Source organism: Bombus vosnesenskii, unplaced genomic scaffold (assembly GCF_011952255.1).
Source record: "Bombus vosnesenskii isolate JDL3184/JDL3185 unplaced genomic scaffold, Bvos_JDL3184-5_v1.1 scf7180000013267, whole genome shotgun sequence".
NCBI classification, from domain to species: domain Eukaryota; kingdom Metazoa; phylum Arthropoda; class Insecta; order Hymenoptera; family Apidae; genus Bombus; species Bombus vosnesenskii.
In genome coordinates this window covers 2,690,926-2,713,211 of record NW_022882927.1, presented here as the reverse complement: position 1 = coordinate 2,713,211, position 22,286 = coordinate 2,690,926, and the positions used below count along the sequence as shown (strand labels likewise).

At 37.9% G+C, this 22,286-nt stretch overlaps 5 protein-coding genes across 21 annotated transcripts in view; 3 read left to right on the top strand and 2 right to left on the bottom strand.

The window, feature by feature from the left end:
• LOC117230474 (glutamate-gated chloride channel) overlaps positions 1-13,902 on the bottom strand; it is an 86,434-nt gene extending 72,532 nt beyond the window's left edge. For 3 of the 15 annotated variants that reach the window (XM_033487985.1, XM_033487986.1, XM_033487987.1), the window contains exon 1: positions 13,577-13,890. The gene's annotated coding sequence lies outside the window, so the exon portion shown is untranslated. Of the gene's footprint in view, positions 1-13,576 lie in introns of all 15 variants that reach the window. The other 12 variants (XM_033487988.1, XM_033487990.1, XM_033487991.1 and 9 more) reach the window with 9 other exon arrangements.
• LOC117230480 (trypsin Blo t 3-like) lies at positions 1,727-3,469 on the top strand. Its single transcript, XM_033488014.1, has 2 exons — positions 1,727-1,906; positions 2,452-3,469. Exons 1-2 carry the CDS (start codon positions 1,861-1,863, stop codon positions 3,198-3,200), a joined length of 795 nt encoding a protein of 264 aa, XP_033343905.1. The 5' UTR covers positions 1,727-1,860; the 3' UTR covers positions 3,201-3,469.
• Positions 5,927-7,419, top strand: LOC117230481 (trypsin-1-like). The gene is made up of 2 exons (XM_033488015.1): positions 5,927-6,079; positions 6,564-7,419. Exons 1-2 carry the CDS (start codon positions 6,034-6,036, stop codon positions 7,310-7,312), a joined length of 795 nt encoding a protein of 264 aa, XP_033343906.1. The 5' UTR covers positions 5,927-6,033; the 3' UTR covers positions 7,313-7,419.
• Positions 13,903-14,414: 512 nt separating the features above from the next.
• LOC117230482 (trypsin-7-like) lies at positions 14,415-16,263 on the top strand. The gene is made up of 6 exons (XM_033488016.1): positions 14,415-14,561; positions 14,826-14,908; positions 15,174-15,262; positions 15,337-15,595; positions 15,766-15,918; positions 16,006-16,263. Exons 1-6 carry the CDS (start codon positions 14,516-14,518, stop codon positions 16,147-16,149), a joined length of 774 nt encoding a protein of 257 aa, XP_033343907.1. The 5' UTR covers positions 14,415-14,515; the 3' UTR covers positions 16,150-16,263.
• Positions 16,264-16,297: 34 nt separating this feature from the next.
• Positions 16,298-18,674, bottom strand: LOC117230478 (flavin-containing monooxygenase FMO GS-OX-like 2). 3 transcript variants are annotated; one of them, XM_033488009.1, is made up of 7 exons: positions 18,340-18,674; positions 17,914-18,144; positions 17,651-17,792; positions 17,444-17,577; positions 17,117-17,320; positions 16,749-17,034; positions 16,298-16,655 (listed from the first exon to the last, which is right to left on the bottom strand). In XM_033488009.1, the coding sequence occupies exons 1-7, from the start codon at positions 18,375-18,377 to the stop codon at positions 16,347-16,349; spliced, it is 1,344 nt and encodes a 447-aa protein (XP_033343900.1). In that variant the 5' UTR covers positions 18,378-18,674; the 3' UTR covers positions 16,298-16,346. The 3 variants fall into 3 exon arrangements, with proteins under 3 accessions (XP_033343900.1, XP_033343901.1, XP_033343902.1); XM_033488010.1 differs by having other exon boundaries at positions 18,479-18,674; XM_033488011.1 differs by lacking the exon at positions 18,340-18,674 and having other exon boundaries at positions 17,651-17,749; positions 17,914-18,125.
• Positions 18,675-22,286: the final 3,612 nt, after the last annotated feature.

Below are 22,286 nucleotides of genomic sequence, written 5' to 3'. Positions count from 1 at the left end.
AGAAAACCAAGTTACACGCACTTATCGTCAAGAGTATAGGGACTTAAGGAAGCCAGGAATTAGGCGATACTGTGGTGACGTTACAGAAAGTGATTTAAAGCAAAAAGAATAACTTTGACGGCGATTGACTGTCTATAGCAGTTAGTGCTACTTTAAGCTATTCGGCTTAGGAAACCCTGGCGATTTCACGCATCGTTCATCATCGCTCGACAACACGCGACACTCACCACCGCGGTTAAAACTTCGATATTTTCCACTTTGTACAACCTTCGAATCACGTATGTATGTCGCGCGTCAACGGTGTACACTATCGAATCGTTACCGTTCTATTTTCCGATCGTGTACATGTACATGCAGCCGTTCAACATTCAGAATACGTACGCTAGGAAGATGAAATATTAAACCGGCTTGATTTCAGTCCAACGAATATCGTGCGATATATTATATTACAGACGCCTCGAAAGAGCTACTCCTTCTCTACATGTTCCAATTCCTCGCTATCGATTGAACTATATCGACCCCCTCCATATTCATCAACACTGTGCAATGCTTACGTAGAAGGGAAAGCTTCGAAGCTCGTGTAAAAAGAACGGACGCGTTTTATCTTTTTAAGAGCATCAGGACTGTCTTCAGTACGATCGAACTAATATCGTTATCGAAATTTTACAAGCAACAAATCAGAGATTATCGTCGTTAATATATTTTTCTAGGAAAAAGACAATGGTAAATTTCGTAATGAATGGAATGAAATTTTGCAAGAAAATGTTACAAATTAGGAATCGTGCGATTATCGTGGTGTGATCGTAAGAAAAATTAGGAAACGTATAATATAAGAAACGCCGCATTAGTAATTTACCGATATAATTAATTCGTAAATGATCGTTGTTGATGATGTTGATGAAAGTAACACGGTAAGCACCAAGTAGCAGGTAGCAAGTCATTAAACCGCAACTATCTACTACTATCGTTGAGATTTTCCTGGCGAACGTGCACTTTGCTTTAGTTTTATCAATGTAGGTCAGTAACGAGGGATAAAGGATTGACGCGCAGGGACGAGTTGCAAAATTTCACGCGTCAATGAAATCTGTCACAACCTGGAAACGGCTTAAACCCTTCTCGGGGTCCTTATCAACCAGATCGTAGTTTTCTATCGTTGAAAAGACTTTTTCGAGTTTGAGGTAGAATTCTTATTCGACTCGACGTTTCGTTAGAACTTTACGCCGAGGATTTGCAATTATCGTGCGAAATTGGAGGACACGCGACAAAGTTGACTAGAAACATCGGAACGTAAAAATAATTGTGCAAAATTACGGTTATCTGAATCAAAATAAATACACGATGATAATTTTTTTTCCCTACTTGAACGAACATCTGGTGAGATACAATTAATCGATAAAGAAAAGTAATAAGCGAAATACTTGGAAGTGGTAAGATGATCAGATTTGATCGGCAGATTTCGACAGATTGAAAATTAATCGAGAAGCGAAGGGAGGAACTCGAATTGAAACGGAAAGACCGTGATGACGTTTCGAACTCGCCTAGTGACACGTGCGTAATAATCGAGCCTCAGCATCGATTGATCGATAGCTCTCTCGAAAACTAGATTAAAAGCCATCGATAATAGTTTAACTGCGTGTCTCTTGACCTCCTCTGCAGCGCAGAAACCTATTAATATCGAACGAAAAAGTGATTCCAGATAAGCTCATCGGACGATTCAAGAAAAAGATTTCAGATTAGTTTCGAGAGTGTGCGATAGTCTATTTTAAAAGCCACTGATTTTCACTATAAAAACCCGACGGATATCGATTCTGTATCGCACATCAAGCTCTGTCATCGACCAAAGTGCAAGTAACTCTCAGGATGCACAGGCTCACCGTGCTTCTCGCTTTCGTTGCCCTAGTGGCCGGTAAGTTAACACGTACACGCTGGTGTTAGGACATGTAACTGTTACATTTACTGTAATAAAATACCAAGGAATTTTACTTTATTTAATCTTTTACCTCGTAAGTCAACTAAAAACAATCGACTATTTTCCGACTCTTGCGCAATAATTTGCGAACTGATAATATCGGTAAATCGACGAGCGACAAGATGTATATTTTCATGAGTTCGATTAAATGATGTAACGAGTGCTATAATTTGGACGTTTATATATCTCTACGTATTATGCACGCTGTATGAATTTCTGCACTTGCAAATTTACGCGATCGAAGATTAATTCACAAAGACTTCTGCCACGAGCTTCGAAACTTGACTATCTAATTAAATATAATTCTGCCGCGTTACAATTACAGCGCCTTACAGCTTACAGATACTCACAAAAATTGCGTGATAAGATTTTCTACTTCTCTTCTCAATAGGGATCACATTTGTCACGAGCTCTTCCATCGACGAAGATCAACTACACAGCTCGTTATAGTCTTACCAAAGCTCTCTGCCTCTGTGTTTCAGGGAACCCGATAACAAACCAGACGGTGCACCACTTCGTGCAACGAATGGACGGTCGCATCGTAGGTGGCGAGGAAACGACCATCGAGGCAGCGCCGTACCAAGTGAGCTTGCAACACAATGGTCGCCACTTCTGCGGAGGTAGCATAATCGCCAAGAACTGGGTGGTAACCGCTGGACATTGCACCGATTTCCCAGCCAGCGGCTACCTCATACGTTCCGGCTCGACCAACGTCAATTCCGGTGGTTCGGTGCACCGAGTTCAGCAAGTGATCAGACACGAAAACTATGGCAGCGATCGTCACGGTATCCCATCGAACGATGTCGCCCTGCTTCGCGTGGTGGACTCTGACGCGTTCCAATTCAACAACGCCAGGAAACCTATATCTCTGTATCAAGGAAATCCCGATTCTCTTGTTAACAAATACGGACTGATCACCGGTTGGGGTACCACCGAATCCGGTCAGCTTCCGCTGCGTCTCCGCAAGGTATCGGTTCCTCTAATCTCGAGACCGGCGTGCAACGCAGCGTACAAGGAGGTCGGAGGAATTCCTCAGTGGGAAATTTGCGCTGGAGTTGCGAAGGGAGGCAAAGACTCTTGCCAAGGTGACTCTGGTGGTCCCTTTGTTGTCAATGGCAAACTCGTGGGAATCGTCTCTTGGGGTATGGGCTGCGGAACTGCTAAGTATCCAGGCGTTTACACCGACGTTTCCCACTATGGCTCGTGGATCAGGCAACACGCTCGTATCTAACTCGCGAACAACCCTTTCCTGAATTTAGAAAAGTACTCGACGAATCAGTGCACAGGTTGTGTCGATAACGATTCTAGTCGCGGTATACTGTAGATACGGTATACATGTACGTGCAAATTTAAGGACAAATGATACGTGAAAAACTTTCTTTCTCTTTGTTTACCTTTTTCAAGATTTGTTATTAAAAAGTTTGTTAAATTTTCTAATAATATCCGTCAGCCATGTAAATAGCGACTGTACAGAAAATAAATGTTGTTTTATTATCATAACCTTGCTTCCTTTTATTCGAGCTGAACAACGTAGCAGGTATAATGACCGGTGAAAATACTTGAACATTCAGAATAGAAGAGCTGATAAATATTAGGTTGTTCGAAAAGTGTCTTTCTTCTACAGACCCGTCTTTTACAACGATGCATCTTTATACAGACACGAAACCTAATCTGTCGAACGTTGTGATCTTTATTTTGATAGAACAAAATGGATCACACGTAATTCGATAAAATAATATAAAACGGAAAATGTGCATCCATTATTTCCTTATAAAACGAAAGAAACTATTCGGACCACCTAATATATCAGGTTGACCTACGAAATTTCTTAAAATTGTATCAACTGTATTGAAATACCAACTATCGTGGTGGTTATATTGATAAAATGTTAGATCAATCTGAAAATCTATATGGAAATCTCATAAATTTGTTTTCGACAAACATAATGCGCGTAAATGAGACTTTCTTTCTTTCGACATGTAGAAACAGTCAAATCAAATTAATAGAGTTATGCCGACTAGGATATTAGCCAACTAACCGACCAGGGTTCTGGCCGACTAACCGACCAGGCTTTTGGCCGACCAACCGACTAGGCTTTTGGCCGACTAGCCGACTAACCGATTAATCTGCTTCTAAGAAGCTAACTAGTCGGCCGACTACTTGTCTCTGCTTATCAAACAAGAAGAAAATGATTGTTTAATATTGCTAATCCAAAGAGAAATTTTTTTATCATTGTTTGTTATATTTATTTTATTACGTGTTGTTTTTTCGTTTGAAAATCTTGAAGATTTTTGTTGTGATAAAATTAAGAAATAACGGTGCCTACTCCCTAATTATTATTTTATAATAATTAAGTTGTATATAATCCTCAATTGGTTAACTTCTTTAGTTTATTTCAATAAAAACAAATAATTATTTTTTATTTCTTAACGTAACAATTATGTTACATACCTATAAATAAGTATACTACGTTACTATACATTAAAAAATATTCAAATTAGACTAATGACAGTAAAGAGAGAACATTGTATTTTTATTTCTACGCTGTATCAAGCTATGAGTAAATAAAAATCTAAGGCCCATCAATCTTGCCGGCTAGTCATCGCCTAGGAAAGTGGCCGGATAGTCGACTTAATCGATTAGTCGGCCACTAGTCGTTACATCTTACAAATTAGAATATACACAGTGAATCCAGACGATCTACGATAAGATTGCTACTTGAGCTTTTAGAATCTTCATCGTATTATGCGTAAAGTCATATCGGGATTAAGTATCGATGTAACTATCGCGATTTTAATACCGCTCACGCGACAAAACCAATAATTTATATAGCGATTTCCATTTAGAGATTAAGCATAACGTACGTGCATAGATTGTATCTACGACAGAAAGTACTAATTTCGATTAATTTGATCTTTATTTATTTTATTGGTCATTACGTGAAAATTTGCATAAATCTAAAATATCGTTAAGGAATGATTAAAACATTTAAATATTACTATCTCGTTCGAAACGTTCCGCGTAAGGATCATAAACGAAGAGTGTGATAAATAGTTTTAAAACGTAATTTTACTTGCTAGTAAAATTAAATCTGTATTTTTATATCGTAGCGAACTTTTCAAAACTGTCGATTATCGTAATATTAAACATACCTTTGGTCATTTACAAAGGATTCATTTACTTTTAAACTGACGTATCCTTACGAAACGTATAACATAAAAGCATATTTTTTCTTTTCAACTGTATTAGTAATTAATTGCAAGCGGCATCGAAATAAAAAAAAAATCAGCAAAAATCCAATTATCACCTTTATGCCGTATGTTCTTTGTATTCGATATCATAACGATAATCTCGTGCTGATATAATAAAATTTGATTTTCTTCTTGCCTGTATCTGCTGCGTCTTACTCTGTCGCTATTGCTAACAACGCTGTCTATAAACGACTAAACGCAGATTTAGATTTTGAACGGACTTGGAACTTTTTTTATCAAATTAATCTCAAAATTTTTATCGGGATTTAGATTAGAGTTCTATAAATACCAAGATATATTTGTTAATAGACTACAGACGTTTATGCTATCATTTTTATATTATAAATTTAAAATACTTGTTACATAGCGGATAGAACAGGCGTCAAATTTAAATAAATAAAATAAATAAATTTTAATAAATTTACCACTTTCTTTGTTATGCTAATAAAGATGTAAAAAATACACGTCCACGTCCCATAATAATTTACAAGGAATATGTATACATCAGCGTATGCATGCGTTATTATACCTTTTTAATGAAAAAGCATAAATTAAACGTAAACAGGTAAAACGAAAGCAAAAAATTAAGAAGAAAGCTTACCATCAAAACGATAAATTTTGATTGATACGGCTGATTTCGTACGAAATCCGCGTAAAGTACGGTGGCTTTACGAATTCTGGTTCTAGCTCTTATCGATGCCACCAATAATACCCTTTGTTCGATATATTTATTGTTTGTGACTCATTTTCATATAAATACACCACAAATTTTGTAGAAAGGCAGACAAACACTGCAACTCCTTGGCAAGCAAGATGTTCACACAACTGAGTTTACTCGCCTTGTTGGCTGCCGCGACAGGTAAGTTCTTTATTCTCAACCATACCCATTCACTTTTCGCTACTCAAATTCATCTAAAGAAATTGTAACTTAAGATATTCAATAACTCGTTATTTACCGAAATGTTCGGTTGACTTTGCGATGCTTGACTCGATCACTTTCTGTTGCTAACGTTTATGTGCAAAATTGCAACTGAAAATATTTGGTAAAGTCTCCCGAGCCTTTGATAAAGATATTGGAAATCTACAAAGTCAACGCTTCTTATTACACCCGGACGCTTTTCTACTTAATTCGGCTATTTATAAAATCCCACGCTATTCGTTAAACGTATTTAAAATCCACTGCATCAACCGTGCTCGTAAAAATATAAGTACCACGTGTATATAAATATCCGCAATCTACCTACCGTTTCTTTAATCGCGTTCATAAAAGCGTGAACCTGCATAAATCATTTTAATCGTTTCCCGTATGCTTTAAACCGAAGATAAAATTATTATTCCACCAGCGACCCCGCCGCTGCAAAGACCGATCTTGAACTCCCTATTTCCAACCGGGCAAATCATCGGTGGAACGAACGCAAAGATCGAGGATGTACCACACCAAGTGTCCCTTCAAAGTTCCGGCATCGGCTTCTGCGGTGGTAGCATCATTTCGGACAAATGGGTGATAACAGCTGCTCACTGCATGTCTTATCCACCCGAATGGATCACCGTGAAAGCCGGAACGACGATAAAATCCATTGGCGGAAGCTCACACAAGGTAGCTGAAGTAATCGTCCATGAGAACTATACGACGAATTGGTACGGAGTACCAATGAACGACGTGGCCGTGCTACGAGTTTCGAGTCCCTTCGTGTTGGACAAAACGCGTAATCCTATCAAGATCTTCAAACAAGACGAAGAATCCGCCGTGGGAATCACCGCGACAATCACCGGATGGGGTGCGACGAGAGAAGGCGGTAGCACTACCGAGATCCTTAAAACTGTCGATGTGCCTATCGTATCGAAGAGCTCCTGTAACGAAGCCTACAAATCATACGGAGGATTGCCCGAGGGACAAATCTGCGCGGCGATACCAGAAGGAGGAAAGGACGCTTGCCAAGGGGACTCTGGCGGCCCCATGACTATTGGTGGACGTTTGGCTGGCCTAGTGTCCTGGGGTTACGGCTGCGCCAGACCTGGCTACCCTGGTGTTCACACAGAGGTTGCTGCCTTCAGCGATTGGATCGTCTCCAAGACTGGAATTAAAACGTAAAGTTTCCCGAAACTGGATCTTCCTCTTTTACCTCTAATAAGAGTTACGCGTAAATAACGCACTTGTATGGCACGATAAATTCAATAAAATTTGATTTCTCTCACGAGTATAGAAAACTAGGATCTGCTGAATCCTATTTTGACCTATTACAAGTCTTCTTCGCATATTTCTTCCTCTTCTTTCCTTTTAGAAAAATCGTGTGCCCTCGTGACGTTAATAAAGAAACCGCTAAGCTATTCCAAAATATGGATCTAGTCGACATATCGGAGTTAATATACGGTGAACAACTTGGCATCTATAAGCGTTGTCGTTCAAGGGATTCGTTAATTCGTTGATCTTCAACTCGTTTGATCGTCGAGCTACAGGTAAGAGAGAATTTATCTGCAGAGAGATTAGAAGTTGATAGGCCACGAATTATTCGAAAACTAAGAATCGAAATTGCTAGGTATTTTCTCGCAACGCTTAATAATCACTATTACCTTGCTATTATCGTCGCACTTGTGGATCATCGAAGCACGTGGATATAGATCTGTCATTTGCATCGATGTGTTACAAATAAATAATAGATAATGTTGCTAACGGAACAATAGTCGACAGTGGCTTGTTTGGTCCGCGCTCGAGTGATTGCATAAAAGAACGGTAAATGATGCTTCCAATTGCTAATTCATCGTTAATTCGTACACAGTGCTCACATACTGTTACTACAAATCGAGCAACGTCATCGGATGCTTATGAACATATTGAACTTGGTGCTGTTACTAGTTATATCTCGGTACGCGTAACAAAGCAACCTTTTCGAGCGAACAATTCTCGCGCGCTTCCTACGAATCCGGTTAAAGTCAAAATTAATTCTCCTTTGGTAGAGCCAACAGAGTTTCTGATTCAATCTCGGCTAATGCTCTAACCTTATTCCACTTCGAGACGGAAACTAAGGTAAAGTGCGACTTTCATTAACAAATTGCATCGTATCGTTGAAACAACATGGAAACGCGACTTCTATGGAATTCCAGGTTGTGCACCGTCGCGACTGGGCGGAAAACCATTAATAAGATTTCGGGAACGTTGGCCAAATAACCCGAAATGTCGTCCTCGACGACAAAAAGCTCGACGTTATCGGTGGATTAACGACGAGGTTGTACAACAGTGCATCGGTATCACGCAATTAACAGTTGATTTACGTTATCGCGTCAAACGATCGCACTTTGCCAAAGTCCCTTCGATTCTGCCAGCGACCCTGTCGCATCGATACGATTTATTACGTTTTATCTTTAATTCGTACACCTCGCGCGTTCGATATGCTGAAACAAAGGCGCAGATGAAAAACACGATGAATCGCGTTTCGTTTATGAAAGAGCGAATTTTTTAATTCCATATGTCGTCGAATAATTCCAGCTCAAAGCTACCTTTTCGATCGAGTTTGGAATGAAATGCGTTATTAATTTAACGTTACGCTTAAAAACGATAACTCGTACCGTGTACCAACTTTTTGTTAGTCGTATGTTCGCAGTAAACCACTTTTATATACATTTTCAGATTAGTCCCAAATTCTATCAGTATGATTACAGTAGTCCTGACTCGTTGCTAATAAAATATCGAAATGTTTTGTTTTATACGAGCCGCTGATCCGGCTGGAATTAGTTAACTCCGAGGAAGGCAAAATTTTGAAAAAGTGCGGTCGACCACTTTGCTCTACGAGCAATTCGTATAACGCGAACAGTAAAATATTTGTAAAATATTGTAAAATATCGATTGTAAAATATTTCTGTGGTATATATTCAAATTGCTTCGTGAGCCATTGTACTTGCAATATTTTCAGTTTAAGTGTCGCAAAGGGCCTCCGTACATGATATTTTGTCGAGTTTATCGAGGGAGAGAATCCTTTTGTGCAAGATGCGTATTCTTCGCGGCTAAAGGGCTACCGCAGGGAAAATCCAACGTTCAAGGTAAACGTATCGTTTCCTCGCAGGTTAATCGCGACTGACCTCGATCGTATCGTCCTCGTTTGCCAGGTTCGATCGTTAATTCCGCGTTGGCCAAGCAAACGTTCTAAAAATAATTTATCGACTGGGTCCTTGTTCGTGCGTTTGGCTGTTTGCGTTCTTGTCTTCTTTCTCTCGTTCGTCGAACTTTGAACGATCGATCATCCGGATATGCGATAACTGGCAGGTTGACGGATAACGAAATATGCATAGTCAGACAGGTAAGTTGGAACGGTTTGGTCTGGCGAACGGCGGAAACAAAGCGCGAATTGAGAGATTAAAATATCGAACGGAAGATTGGAAGGTTCGCGGATCTTGACAATTTTCTCGATTCCTGATCCGATTAGCGACTTCATTGAAGGGAGATAGAATTTAGATAGGATTTGCAAAGTTTCATTTTTACTGGCGAAATTCCACTGTGTATCGCTGTGCATACAAAGCGATGAAACGACGCACATGGATGCATATGGACGCACGGTCTGAGGGTGTCGAGTTACCACAAATGCAAATGCACTTACGGTACAATAATACACTGTGCTTTATGACTATAAAACTACCCTAAAATTCTCGGTTCTTGTAGAAGAGAGAATCGAGAAAGAGAGGGAGGTTACTGCATTGGTAAAATGTGAAACTAATGTGAAAATGTAATAGGTAGAAATTACGAGATATTTACTGCAAACATATATCTAAGAAAAAGTTAGTATACAGCATGAATAGCCGCCTTAAGTGCGTAATATGTAAGCGTTAAAGATAATGCCACTGAACATTGATACCTATAATACTTAAAATACTTTTATCACCTCTGTACTTAATTAGAATCCTCCTGTTCTTCGATCATAAAATGATATTAAAATTAGAAAATTATTTTGTAACTTTCACCAAGGCGAGATTTACATAATGAACATGTACAATAATCGAATTAATATTCATCTTATAGTTAACATTTCGTCGACCTTCCTTCTTCACAAACAACTGTCTGCAACCTATTCAGTATGAGAAGCGTCAAGTTTTTAAAGAAATCTAGTTCTATATTTCCCCCGCAAGTTTTTCTTCCAATATTTTTTTCAAACGTTCTTTTCACTTCTACATTTAGCGTTACAAGTGTCTGCACGTAACGTACAACTCTACATCCTCCAACATATTTAATAATATAGAAAATATTTCTACTATTGTCACAAAGAAACGTCTAATGAAGATGACGATCAAAATCTACTCTGTGGCAATATTTTAGGCCTTACATGGTTCTTTTATGGGAAAATTCAATTATCCCATTGACCGTTAAGCATGATAATTTAGCACGTACCCATACACTTTTAATCGATATTTATAGAAGCTACTCAATATTTATAGGTCGACCGACTTGATATTTATAAAGCCGATAGAAGAGCGTGACATTAAAAAAGGGAAAATAGGGGAAGAAAGAAAACAGAAAAGGAGAGAAGAGAGAAAAAAAGGGGGGAAACAGTCGCGGAATAACATTTTATGCCGCGAAAATTTGTTCCGTTCGAGAGTTCGGAAAAATATACCGACACCTTTTAACGTTCCTAGCGATGATTATCTTTGATTTACTCTTGTTTCCGGCAGAATCAGAGAAAACAGTAGGGAACAGAAGGTGAAACGTAGTTTGGCCACTCGGAGAGCGCGTGAACTTTTGACCTCGACTCTAGGAACCCGTGCCAACCCCAATCGGACTAGCCTGCTCGAAATATTCCTGTCAACCCTTTAATCGTAGTTGCTATCTTAATTTTATTCATACTACATCGTAACCGAATAATTCACGAAAATAAAAATATCTCGCGTCGAAAGGTTACCAGAGAATAATAAAGAAGCCTCATTGAAAATCGAACGGAACTGGATTTGCTGGTGAAACGAAGAAATGCAACGATCTAAATGGCTTTCCGTTTCTAGAAATTGGTTCGTTTTCTCGTATTATCAACAATGCAAAGGCAATCCCCGTTCATAAGGTCATAACATACGTAAGACACCGATAAAGTCGACGAAGCTGTATATGCATAAATGAATATGCATGCAGGCGGGAACATCGACGACTCACTCGAAAGCTTCATCTTTGAAAACGTAATTAACCGCATACGTGCTTAATACCGAAGGAAGCGAGGCCTGTGTGGTTCGAGCGTCCTCGGGCATCCTCGAGCGTCCTCGAGTGTCCTCGAGCGCAGCTCGATCGCATGTTTTATAAAACTGCAAATATAAAGCGTGTCCGTCGATCTTCGATACACATACGCTTGTACTGTTCGCTCTTTTTCGCAGCTTGTTAACTTGTATCTTACGTATCGTTTTCAACGAGACACGCAGAGCTTTCCTAGGCTTAAAATCTACGCTTGAAATAAACCCAACGTACTAAACGTTTCGCAAATAGTACGGATTGCGGATTTTTTTGCATTCGCGAGAAAGTGACAGATATAGCTGTGCGTAGGATGTACGTAATTTGCAAAATTATATGAGATATACGGTGTAAAAGTCAAAAGAAAAGAAAAATTATAAAGTGAAATTACATCCAAGCGAAATGGAAATATATTAACTTTCCGCTGGCATTCTAAGGTGTCGTTGAAAAATTTTAATGTTGATTTGTAGGTTATGATTACAAAGCGCTATCTAACTGAAGATTAGCGAGATGTTATTTCATGCGTTGTTTTAGAGCAAAATTATCACGATCTTTGTAAACGTTTTTCTAGAATCTCGTACTAGTAGTTAAAGGTTAAAAATACAAAAATACATAGAATACATATAATTTACGAAAACATGTAAAATATCCAAGGTACAGTTGCTATTCGTCATAATATTCAGTAGATGAACTAATCTTTGTCTAGATTTTAATCTTTTCCTTATTTTCACAACAATAAATGTTTGTATATAAATATCCACATTTTAATAATACATGATAATATCAAAAATGATTTTCATACGAACGATGAAAAATCACCTTTCGATCGTACAATGCGAATATTTCGAACACCGAAACCTAACCACTGTAAATAAATATATCTTTTGTAGAATATCATATCCTAATTAGTAATTCTAGGAAGAAATCGATAATATTTCTTTGTCGCGTTGTTTAAGGATCAATGTTAAAGAGCGTATACGATTGCCGGTTGCCTTTGAATTCATTTCATCGAAAGTCGAAACAAGTTACAAAAATGCGATACCAAGAAAAGATGTTGTAACCTAACCCTTCAATGTTTGCTCTATATATCACGATCGTGTTTGTTTCCGATCATTTTAGGTTAATCGTTCGACCGATTTATTCGTAGCAAAGATGTCACAATCGCAACGTTTGGAATTTATCTAGAAGCTAAACATGTTAAAAAAAGCCTAAACAAAGCTCAGCTGATCCTATTTTTGGCACTGAATATTTATCGGACGAAAATGTAATCGTTTTCGAATTTCGAGAACGAAATTGTCTTCAAACTAAGATATCGTTTCGATGAAAAATTCTGCGATGATTCTTTGCATATACATATAATGAACAAAGTATCGCTATTCGATAAGTATCGATCCAATATGGTGGATTAATGGCGAACAAATGGAATGTTTCGATCGAAAGATTCTTCGCATGACAACTGAATTCGATCGAATTAGACGAGACTGACATCGATTAAAAGAAAAGAGAACTAGCTAGTTTCATTTCTAATATATTACGTCGTATATATCACATATGTACTGTTTCTACGTGCCTAACTTGCCTATCGCACAAAACAGTCAATAAACAGCATCGAATAACATTAACAAGACGTTATCGAAAAAAATGTTAAACATCGTCTTCATTTACTACACTAAACATTAACATTCAAAAGTCATGTGTTTACTTAGCAGGTTAAATAAAGAACAAATAATAGGCTCTTTCATCGCGCCCAAACACGCTATATTTTATTCTGCGTTATAAGATATACGCCCTACATTTCAATGTCGAAGAAGACGCAACTAGAGTGAAAAATTCGATATAAAAAGCGATAGGTCATGAGGCAAGTTAATTGTCAATCGAATATCTACAATGGCTACAAAAAGTATTTACGGATTATCGTATTTATTATAATGCTTATATAGTAATTTATTAGATTCAAGTACATTAAAGTGCGTGTCATTTAATAGTATTTTTATATGACTGCAAGAACTTGATACTGTAAAAATGGAATATTTTTTCACAGATCGAAGACTCGCGACGATTATCGATCTATAACGAATGTTCGCGTTTCCGACCAGAAATTCCTCAAAGAATCTCGTTATGTCACTGGCGAATGCATATCTGGCACATGATCAAAAGACTCACCGAAACGATGATCTCTGGTAACGCGTCCGTTTAGATACTCCTCCGCTGATTCGTCAACTCGCTCCGGAAGTTAACTTGACCTTCGATCTGTTGGATCGACAAAGAACCGCACTATGATACTCGAGCAGGGCATCCGAGGTCAGGTCCAGAACAATACACAATTAAGAGAAACGTAAATGGACGTATGCGGCAAATAATCGCGCAGAAAGACGTTAGTAAAGACACGCACCCGACCGCGGTAGCTTTTAGACTGAGGGTTGTTTCGGCGCGACACTACCGCACCGCCACCCCTCGACCAGCCGGCTCACTAGACGCCAAACCGCCGCACCGCCGAACTAACGCGAACCAACCAAACTACAAAACCATTCGACGTTCACTCCTGCCAGCTATTGTTTCGCAAAACGATTGGCTCGAATCAAGCTTTATGAAGCTTCTTCGACACCCCTTATAGCTGTCCACGCTTCGTTCCTTTACTTTTTTGTAATTATTAAACTATGTACTTTGCGCGAGCTCTTATGTTTCTTTGAAATCAATTTCTTTTACGTGCCCACACTAAAAAATTATTGTAATTGTAATTCTTATATAATTTCTTAACAGAATGGGAAAATGATCAAGAAATAAAAAATAATATATGTTGCTCTATATTTACGTACTCTATTTTTCGATAAATATTTCGATAAGTATTATTACGTCTGTTTTCCACGAACTTACGAAACTAATTTCTAAATAATAGCTCATTTAACCTGTGCGTGTAATCTAACGATAACGTTACCGACCGCCCCTCGCAAACAGTAATTTTACGACCGTTACAACAAATTCTCGTATAATTACGTTAAAAGCGTTTTCCGATAAGCTTCGGGGATAAATTGGGCAATCGGTGCGTAAAACTCACTTTACGCTGGATAAAGCAAAAACAGTCACGAATAAGCTACGTTCAATATGAACGAACTTCTTTTCTGTGCAATTCCCCTTTTACTGCTCGGATGTAAGTATGCGAATATGGACATATTTTTCAGTATGTCGAACAAGACGACAGATCAGCATTCCTATTTTCAGCACTTCCATTTACAAACTTTTTATACGTGTCTTTTTATACGCTTGTGTCATTTTATATACATACGTACATATTTCATTCTTGCACACCAATAAAATAACGTCTTAACTTTATCCCGTACACGAAATAAATAATAACGATAGACGAATAAAACTTAAAAGACGTGCTTCTGACGGGACTTTCGAATATCTGTAGCGAAGACGAGGGGACAGGAGCTGCCAGCGGTAGATCGAATCGTCGATGGAGCACCTATCAATATTACGGAAGTTCCATATATGGTAAATAATTATATCGATCATTAGATCACTTGTTTCTTAAATTAACTGAAAATATTCATGTATTTGAAAGATTTACATTCACAAACTTATGTTAAACTTATGCAACACGTCTTTCTACGTGTCTTATTGTACTAACCTTTATACAATGACAGCACTCTCTCCCATCTGAAACGAATAATAATAAATAATAAAATTCGTTAGAGATAACGAGTAACTGACCAAACAAAACTAACGACGTTAATAATGGAATGATTATCTGCAATAGTTATCGTACAGAGCAAATAATGAACATGCATGCGGTGCTGGTATCATCAATAGAGAGTGGGGAGTAACTGCTGCTCACTGTGTCGTTCCGTAAGTAAAAAAACCTTTTCAAATTCGATTTTGAATTTCGTTTTTTGTGTTTAATTTTGATTCGATTGACATAGATTTATCGACAATCCCGAATTTTCGATAACCGTCCGTAGTGGATCTAGCAAATTCGATACTGGTGGTGTTATTCACAATGTAACGACGCTTACTTACCACGAAAATTACGATGAAGGAAACAACGATTACGATATTGCGGTATTCAAAGTGCATCCACCGTTTGAATTTAACAACGCGACACAACCTGTCAAGTTGCCTGAGGGCAGTGAAACCGTTGACACAAATTGGGGTTTAATCGCCGGTTGGGGCTACTTCATCGTAAGTTTATTCGTAGAAGGTCTATCCTTTGTTCAATATTAACTTGTTAATCGGGTCATCCCTTGTAACCCAGAAAGAATTAAATAGCCGATATCTTGGGCATAATGATATTTTTATTCAAGGGCTCTATATTTGTTACGTTGAATTGTAGCAGACAAACAAACTTTTAGGATTTCGATCCTGTATTATCGGAGACTCTGCAATACGTTATAGTGCCGAAAATGAAGAGAGAGAAATGCATGGCGGACTACAAAGGCAAATATGAAGTAACAGAGCGGCAGGTTTGTTACGGATTTTCAGAAGGAGGAAAAGATTCGTGCAAGGTAAATCATAATATATTTTATAACAAGCAGAGACATTGACTCTGCTCTGAAGTCTAACTTACTCTGAATATCATTGATCTTTTATAGGGTGATTCTGGTGGTCCATTGGTTAACAAGGGTATCATGATCGGTATAACCTCGTGGGGCCCCGATTGCGGTGGATCACACGAACCTGGCGTTTACACCGACGTTATCGGGCTAGCAGAATGGATTAAAAATAAAACTATGTGATCTTTTATAACTTGCACAATAATTTTAATAAATTTGCTTCACGGTTTCGAAACCGACAGTGGAATCAGAAATTCTAAATCGATCACGTCATTCATCATCGGCTTTATACAACATCAGTATCATTAATAAAATCAATATTATGAAAAACTTATAAAACTGTAATATTATATTTAACAGTTTTTAACAGTTATTTATATTTATACACTTCCTTTCGGTATGACTAACTCAACAGTTTCTTGATCTTTGGATAATACAAATCTAGCCCTCTTATAGTTCAAAAGATTTGCTTTCCTTTGCGCTGACCACACTTCGTATCCGAGTTTATAGAATTTTGGCAAACGGTCGAAACCTCCAGCATCGGCTAACGCATTGTTGTAATCCCATTGTTTGTCACTTAATTTGTGTGCATGTCTTTTCTTCGAGGTTTTTAACTTCATCTCTTCCAGCATGATTGATCTTGTTGGTAAATTTGCTCTTTTCTCTAATAATGCAAGGAAGTATTGTATCTGGAAAATTTACATCTATATATCCGCTACTCGCATGTTTAATAATATTCATATACACGTTTAATATAACATTTAATATATCAATCGTATTACTTGCATGTGAAACATAGGAAATGGAACAACGACAGTAGGCACTCCAACGATACACATTGTAGGATGGTCAATATTAATTAAATGTTTATATAAAGGAGTCACGAAGTTATTATCTACTCGAATTCCACAGTTTTCGTCTAGAAATGGAAAACTGTACCGATACCCCGTACAAAACATAAATACGTCCACCGTAATGGAATTTTGATCTTTTAAAAGAATATTCCCCTCCTCTATCTTTTCCACACCTAACACCTCGATTACGTTTGGTGGTAAGGGGCTATTTAATCTATATGCATTAAAAATATGATGCTTTAATTTCTTCACTGAAAATTAATTAAGTAACTATATTCCAAAATTATTGGAAGTACCTTTCATTATTATGGCTTAAATATATTCGAAATGCGTGGTGAGCCAAATCAAGAGCGATGTCGACTCCGGAAGCAGCTGCTCCCAAGATTAAAACGCTTTTACCAGAAAAATCTTCTGACTTTCGATATGAATGACTGTGTAGTATCGTACCCGGAAATTTTTCGATTCCTGGTATCATTGGTATGTAAGAATCGAAGTAATGTCTAAATCAAATGTAATTAAAACAAAATTAATAAAATATCATTGAAAAAGAATTAAATTAAATAAAAACGAAATTTAAGCCTATCACGAATCGTTACGATATTTAATATTTATGAAAAACGTACCCATTACAGATCATTATAACGTTAAAGATACTTTCTTTCTCTTCTTTTGTTTTTACAACTTTTGTTCGTACAGCCCATTCTTCTTTGCCTTCGGCTGAAATTTGCAATCGAACGGATTCTACTCGTGTTCCAAACTATAACATTATACCTTTCATAGCAAGTCAATAAAAATTTTCTCACACAACAACGAGACTTATTCCCGCTTACCTGAATATGTTTAAGTAAATCAAAGTATTCCGCGTAATTCTGTAAATATGTGCGAACTTCCTGATGTGTCACACAACATGGTTCTTCAGCGTTCAATCTCTGGTAATCAGGGAAATTCATAATTTTCGCCGGTAAATTAGTTCTACAATGACAAATCCAATATTCTGCTTCTATTTTTAACAGTTACTCGATAGGCATAACATAACGTAAAATAAGTTGAAAAATTAATTAAGTAAATTAAAAATAAGTGCACAAAATTAAACCTTAAGTCTCGATACATGCTCGAATGAACGGGCAAACCATTTTCGTCGACTTCGGTTGCTTCTTTGTAAACCCATGTACCGCCGATATCATTTGTTTGCTCGAACACATTCAATTCGAAATTCAAACTTCGCGCAAAGTGTCTAGCTGCGCAGAGGCCAGCTGCACCGGCTCCTATTACGCATACCTTTCTCTTTTTCATCGATTCAGCCATTTGCAGATTCGTACGTAACCTATGCAATAAAGAACATTGCGTTGATTGTCAAAGAAACAAGTATATACATTTATATAAGACGTTTAGACTTTATTTTAGGATGAACTCAAGTATTTCGTTTCTCTATAAGTATCTATCATAATTTCATATATAATCATTTCAATTTTAAATTGAATTAAATTACTTTTAAAAAGCATACAATTTAAACATTTACATTAAGAAACGAATAAGCGAAGATAATCGTGTATACATTGTTAATTAATAAATTAGTCAAATTTCAAGAGTTATCTTTGTAAGTAATCAGAAACACGAAATAGCTTTTGCTAGATGTTCGATAGCCGCTTGCAACTTACGCTTTATTATATATTTAAACGAAGGTATATCCTGGCACCTAACACAAAGGTTCGCATTTGCGTCAACAAAATTACAGCTTTAGTTTACTCCCGTCCTATTTTATATCCTTCGAGAAAGACACGAAGAGGAATTTAGACAAAGACGAAAACGGATAAAATAAAAAGCCACATTCTTATCAGCGTAATAATATCACTATTTTGCACTACGCGGTTAAGCGCGGTTGGCAGATGACTACTTTGATAAAGTTTTTACGAACTGTAAACACAGATATCTTGTTGAAATCTCGTAATTAAACTATTCCAACTGTAGAAGTAAAATATTTATTGTAGTATTTTTTATAACATTACCATGTAAATGATCATAACATTAGTTTTACAATCTATATTAATGCTCGATATTGAATTCAATTATATCTAGTATTGAGCAATTAATTGTAAAGACTCTATGTTACAACGATATATCTCTGCATATGGTTTTCAGTCGATGTCGCATCAATTAAGTGAGAGTTATCATATAAAAAGTTATCTCTCTTTAATTACTCGTTTATTAGAACTATTGTGTATATATATGTCGGAGCGGACATTAGAATTAGGGTTAGGAGCGTGAAACGAATCTTCGTTTGGGTTACACGTTGTCGTTATGCAATAGAGAAGACATTGACTAGTGCAAATACGATTATTATAGAGCCGGACAAGTAACCGTGTTACTTGTACCGTGTTACAAACCGTAGTTAGGCACTCGAGAAACTAATGACAATGATCCTAGGTTCAATAACGAATCCGCGGTCGACGGGATGATAGATGAACGTACTCACAAAATCTAAGTCGGATGCGTGATATTCACTGGTCGTAAGGGGTTACTCTTTTCGTCGATGAGATCGCGAGAGAGAATGACTTTCCCGTCCTGATGATGCCACAGAGGAAAACTATAATGGGGTGTGTCTAAGGACACGAGATCATCGGATTCGTCGAGAAAAGCCTTCGTTCAGAAAGTAAGGGAAATTGACGTTGCTACTAATTGGTCAATCTCCATATCGGTGGTTAGAAAAGGATGCTAGCCGCCCTCGAGGGAAAGTTGCTAATGGGAGACGCCGCTCGTTGAAAAATATGTCTCCCCTATCTTCTCGTAGTTGGGACAAAGACTGTTTGTTTGTTTGAAGGACTTTAGTTAACTAAACCTTAAGATTTATAACGGGCCCTCGGGCTAGCCGAACATGTACTGCGGTGACGCATCGACATCTGGCAATCATCTTACTCGAAGAATAGGGTCTGCGTGTGGCGAGCCACGGGACAGAAACCGTTGGAATGTTTACTGTGGCGTGTCAAAACGAATATTTCCTTTAAGGAGAGCTATAAAATTACTCCATACCTTTGCTAGGCAAAGCGTTCATCCCGTGACCGCGGCTACGTTCGGCGACTGACCGTCGCCTCGAGCCCAAGCTCATTATCACAACTCTCGAACAATTACAATCGGATTGAATAACAATTGTTCAATTACAGACTCCGGTGTTCTTTCATCTCCGACATATATATATGTCGGATTAAGGTTGGAATTTTGGACGTTCGATGAACCTTCACTCAAATTTATCATCGCGGATATAGCTGATGTTTATTGGTACAAATGTGGGCACTACAAAAGGCTATAAGTAATAGCGGCTATCGGATGGTCGAGATGTTGATGACAACGAATTCAGGTTCGATAACGAATCCACGGTCCACGGGATGACGAATGCAATGTGATACGCGAATAACTCCACGTACAAGTAAAACTTATCTGCATGAACTCCAAAAAAAAAAAAACTCCAAGTGGAACTGTCCTTATATATTCCTCTCCCCACCTCTCGGATCAATCTTTGTTTTTAGGGAAAGCCATATAATCATTCCATATCTCTGTCAGGTACACATCCCTCCCGTGACCGTGGCTACGTTCAGTGACCCGCTATGTCACTTAGAGCCCAAGCCCATAGTCATAAAGCCGGATTGGAACATTAAAACTATTTCTTACTTTTATTACTTAAGTGTAGCTATAGTAAAAATCTGGACCAGGGTATTGGAGTTTTTCCCAACATTCCAAAAGGGAAGTCCCGATGTCCTTTCATCTCCGACATATATACCAACTTGGAACTCTCTAGCTCGCACAAGATAGATAAAATTTACTTTAAATAACTATATCTGTCGCAAATTACTTTCATTCACATACCGAATAAAACAAACAAATATTAATCCGGTATAAACAACATCAAAACAATCAATTAGTTTGACGTTCGTTAGACACAAAATCAAGAAATCTTGCGTTATGCCTTGTTCAGATTAATCGAACTGTTTATCGATATAATCATAACAGTCGTGTACCATTTCGTATAACGCATACATGATATATTTATAGAAATTCTCTGCGACAGGTGTTGAAGTACATTCGTGAGCCACTGTATGTATGTAAAATTATAATTATAATTATAAACATAATAGAAATATTGTATATAGAATATATGACAGAATATAAAATACAGAAAAAGTAGAGGTTTGGGGGAACCAATATCAACAAGTACGAAACTGTAAATAGCAGGTCAAGGAAAGAACCTCAACTTCATTTGAAACTTGCAAGCATATTTCATGTCAGATCAAGTAACATGTTACGTCGCGTAACCCTCTACCTAGCCGAGGCCATACGCCGCAGGCTTATACCAGATTATGGCAATAACCAGATGTCTTCGGATACTCGCAGCGTATCCTCCATAGTTTCAAGGACCTTCCATAAATCTAATAGATTTCCTAGAAAAGGTCCTTCAAACAAAACAAACATCTGGTTCGGAAGAATTTCTAAAGACTATTGTCTACCACGGCGAAAAAGGGAAAGTTAGTTTTTCTCACGTACGCTGCAACTTTCCTCCCACTAACCACTTTCTCTCGAGGGCGGTTAAGACCCTTCGTCTAACCAATTAACGACGAAGCCTATTCCCTCACTCTCCTAAATAACATCGGCACCAACAAATCCGATGGTCCCGTGCGCTAGACACACCCATCCTTAGCTCTCCTCCGAGACAGCATCGTCTCCCAAGAGTACTGTTTTTGCATCCTTCGAACGGTCAACATCCTTCGAGCGGGTATACATACCCGCAGATCACTCAGTCACTCATCTCGTACATACGCACCAGTGTAACTATCCTCGTTATAAGTTGTGGAATAAACGGTGAAATATAACTTACTACTGTGTCATATTCAAATCAACCACCTCTGTTATCCTAACCGAAACAGGGGAACGACTACTTCGCGGCGTCGATTCATCGAATCGTAGCGAGAATTTACGCCTCTCGCTGACGCGTTTTCCTCGCGACCGCGTCTCTCCGCGAACGGTCGTAACATAACATAACAATCAAATGACTCGATTAATGAGTATAAACGAAGAAACTTGGGAAAAATATTTCAAGAGAACCATGTAAATGAAATTTTATGCCGATGAAGAATTTCGAATTACTTTAGATCCCTAGAAAATTCAAGTGACTTGATAAATCTGAGCAAGGCTTTAAGGTCGCTAAAAAAAGCTAATAGAAGGGAGACAAAGCAAACGATCGTAGTAACAGGTAATTTGAAAAGCACAAGGTGGTAATACGCTGTTGAATCGTGCAGCAGCTTGGCGCGGGTGACGTGGAAATAGAAATCAGTAGCACGAATGTAGAAGTAGAAATCGACCGAGGCGCACTGTCTTTGTACGAAAACTTCGTAATTCCATTTTTTTTCTCAACGAACGTTTTCCTTAATGTTATCTCTAGATTCAAATTGACTCGCACATTTTCTCCTTAATCAACTA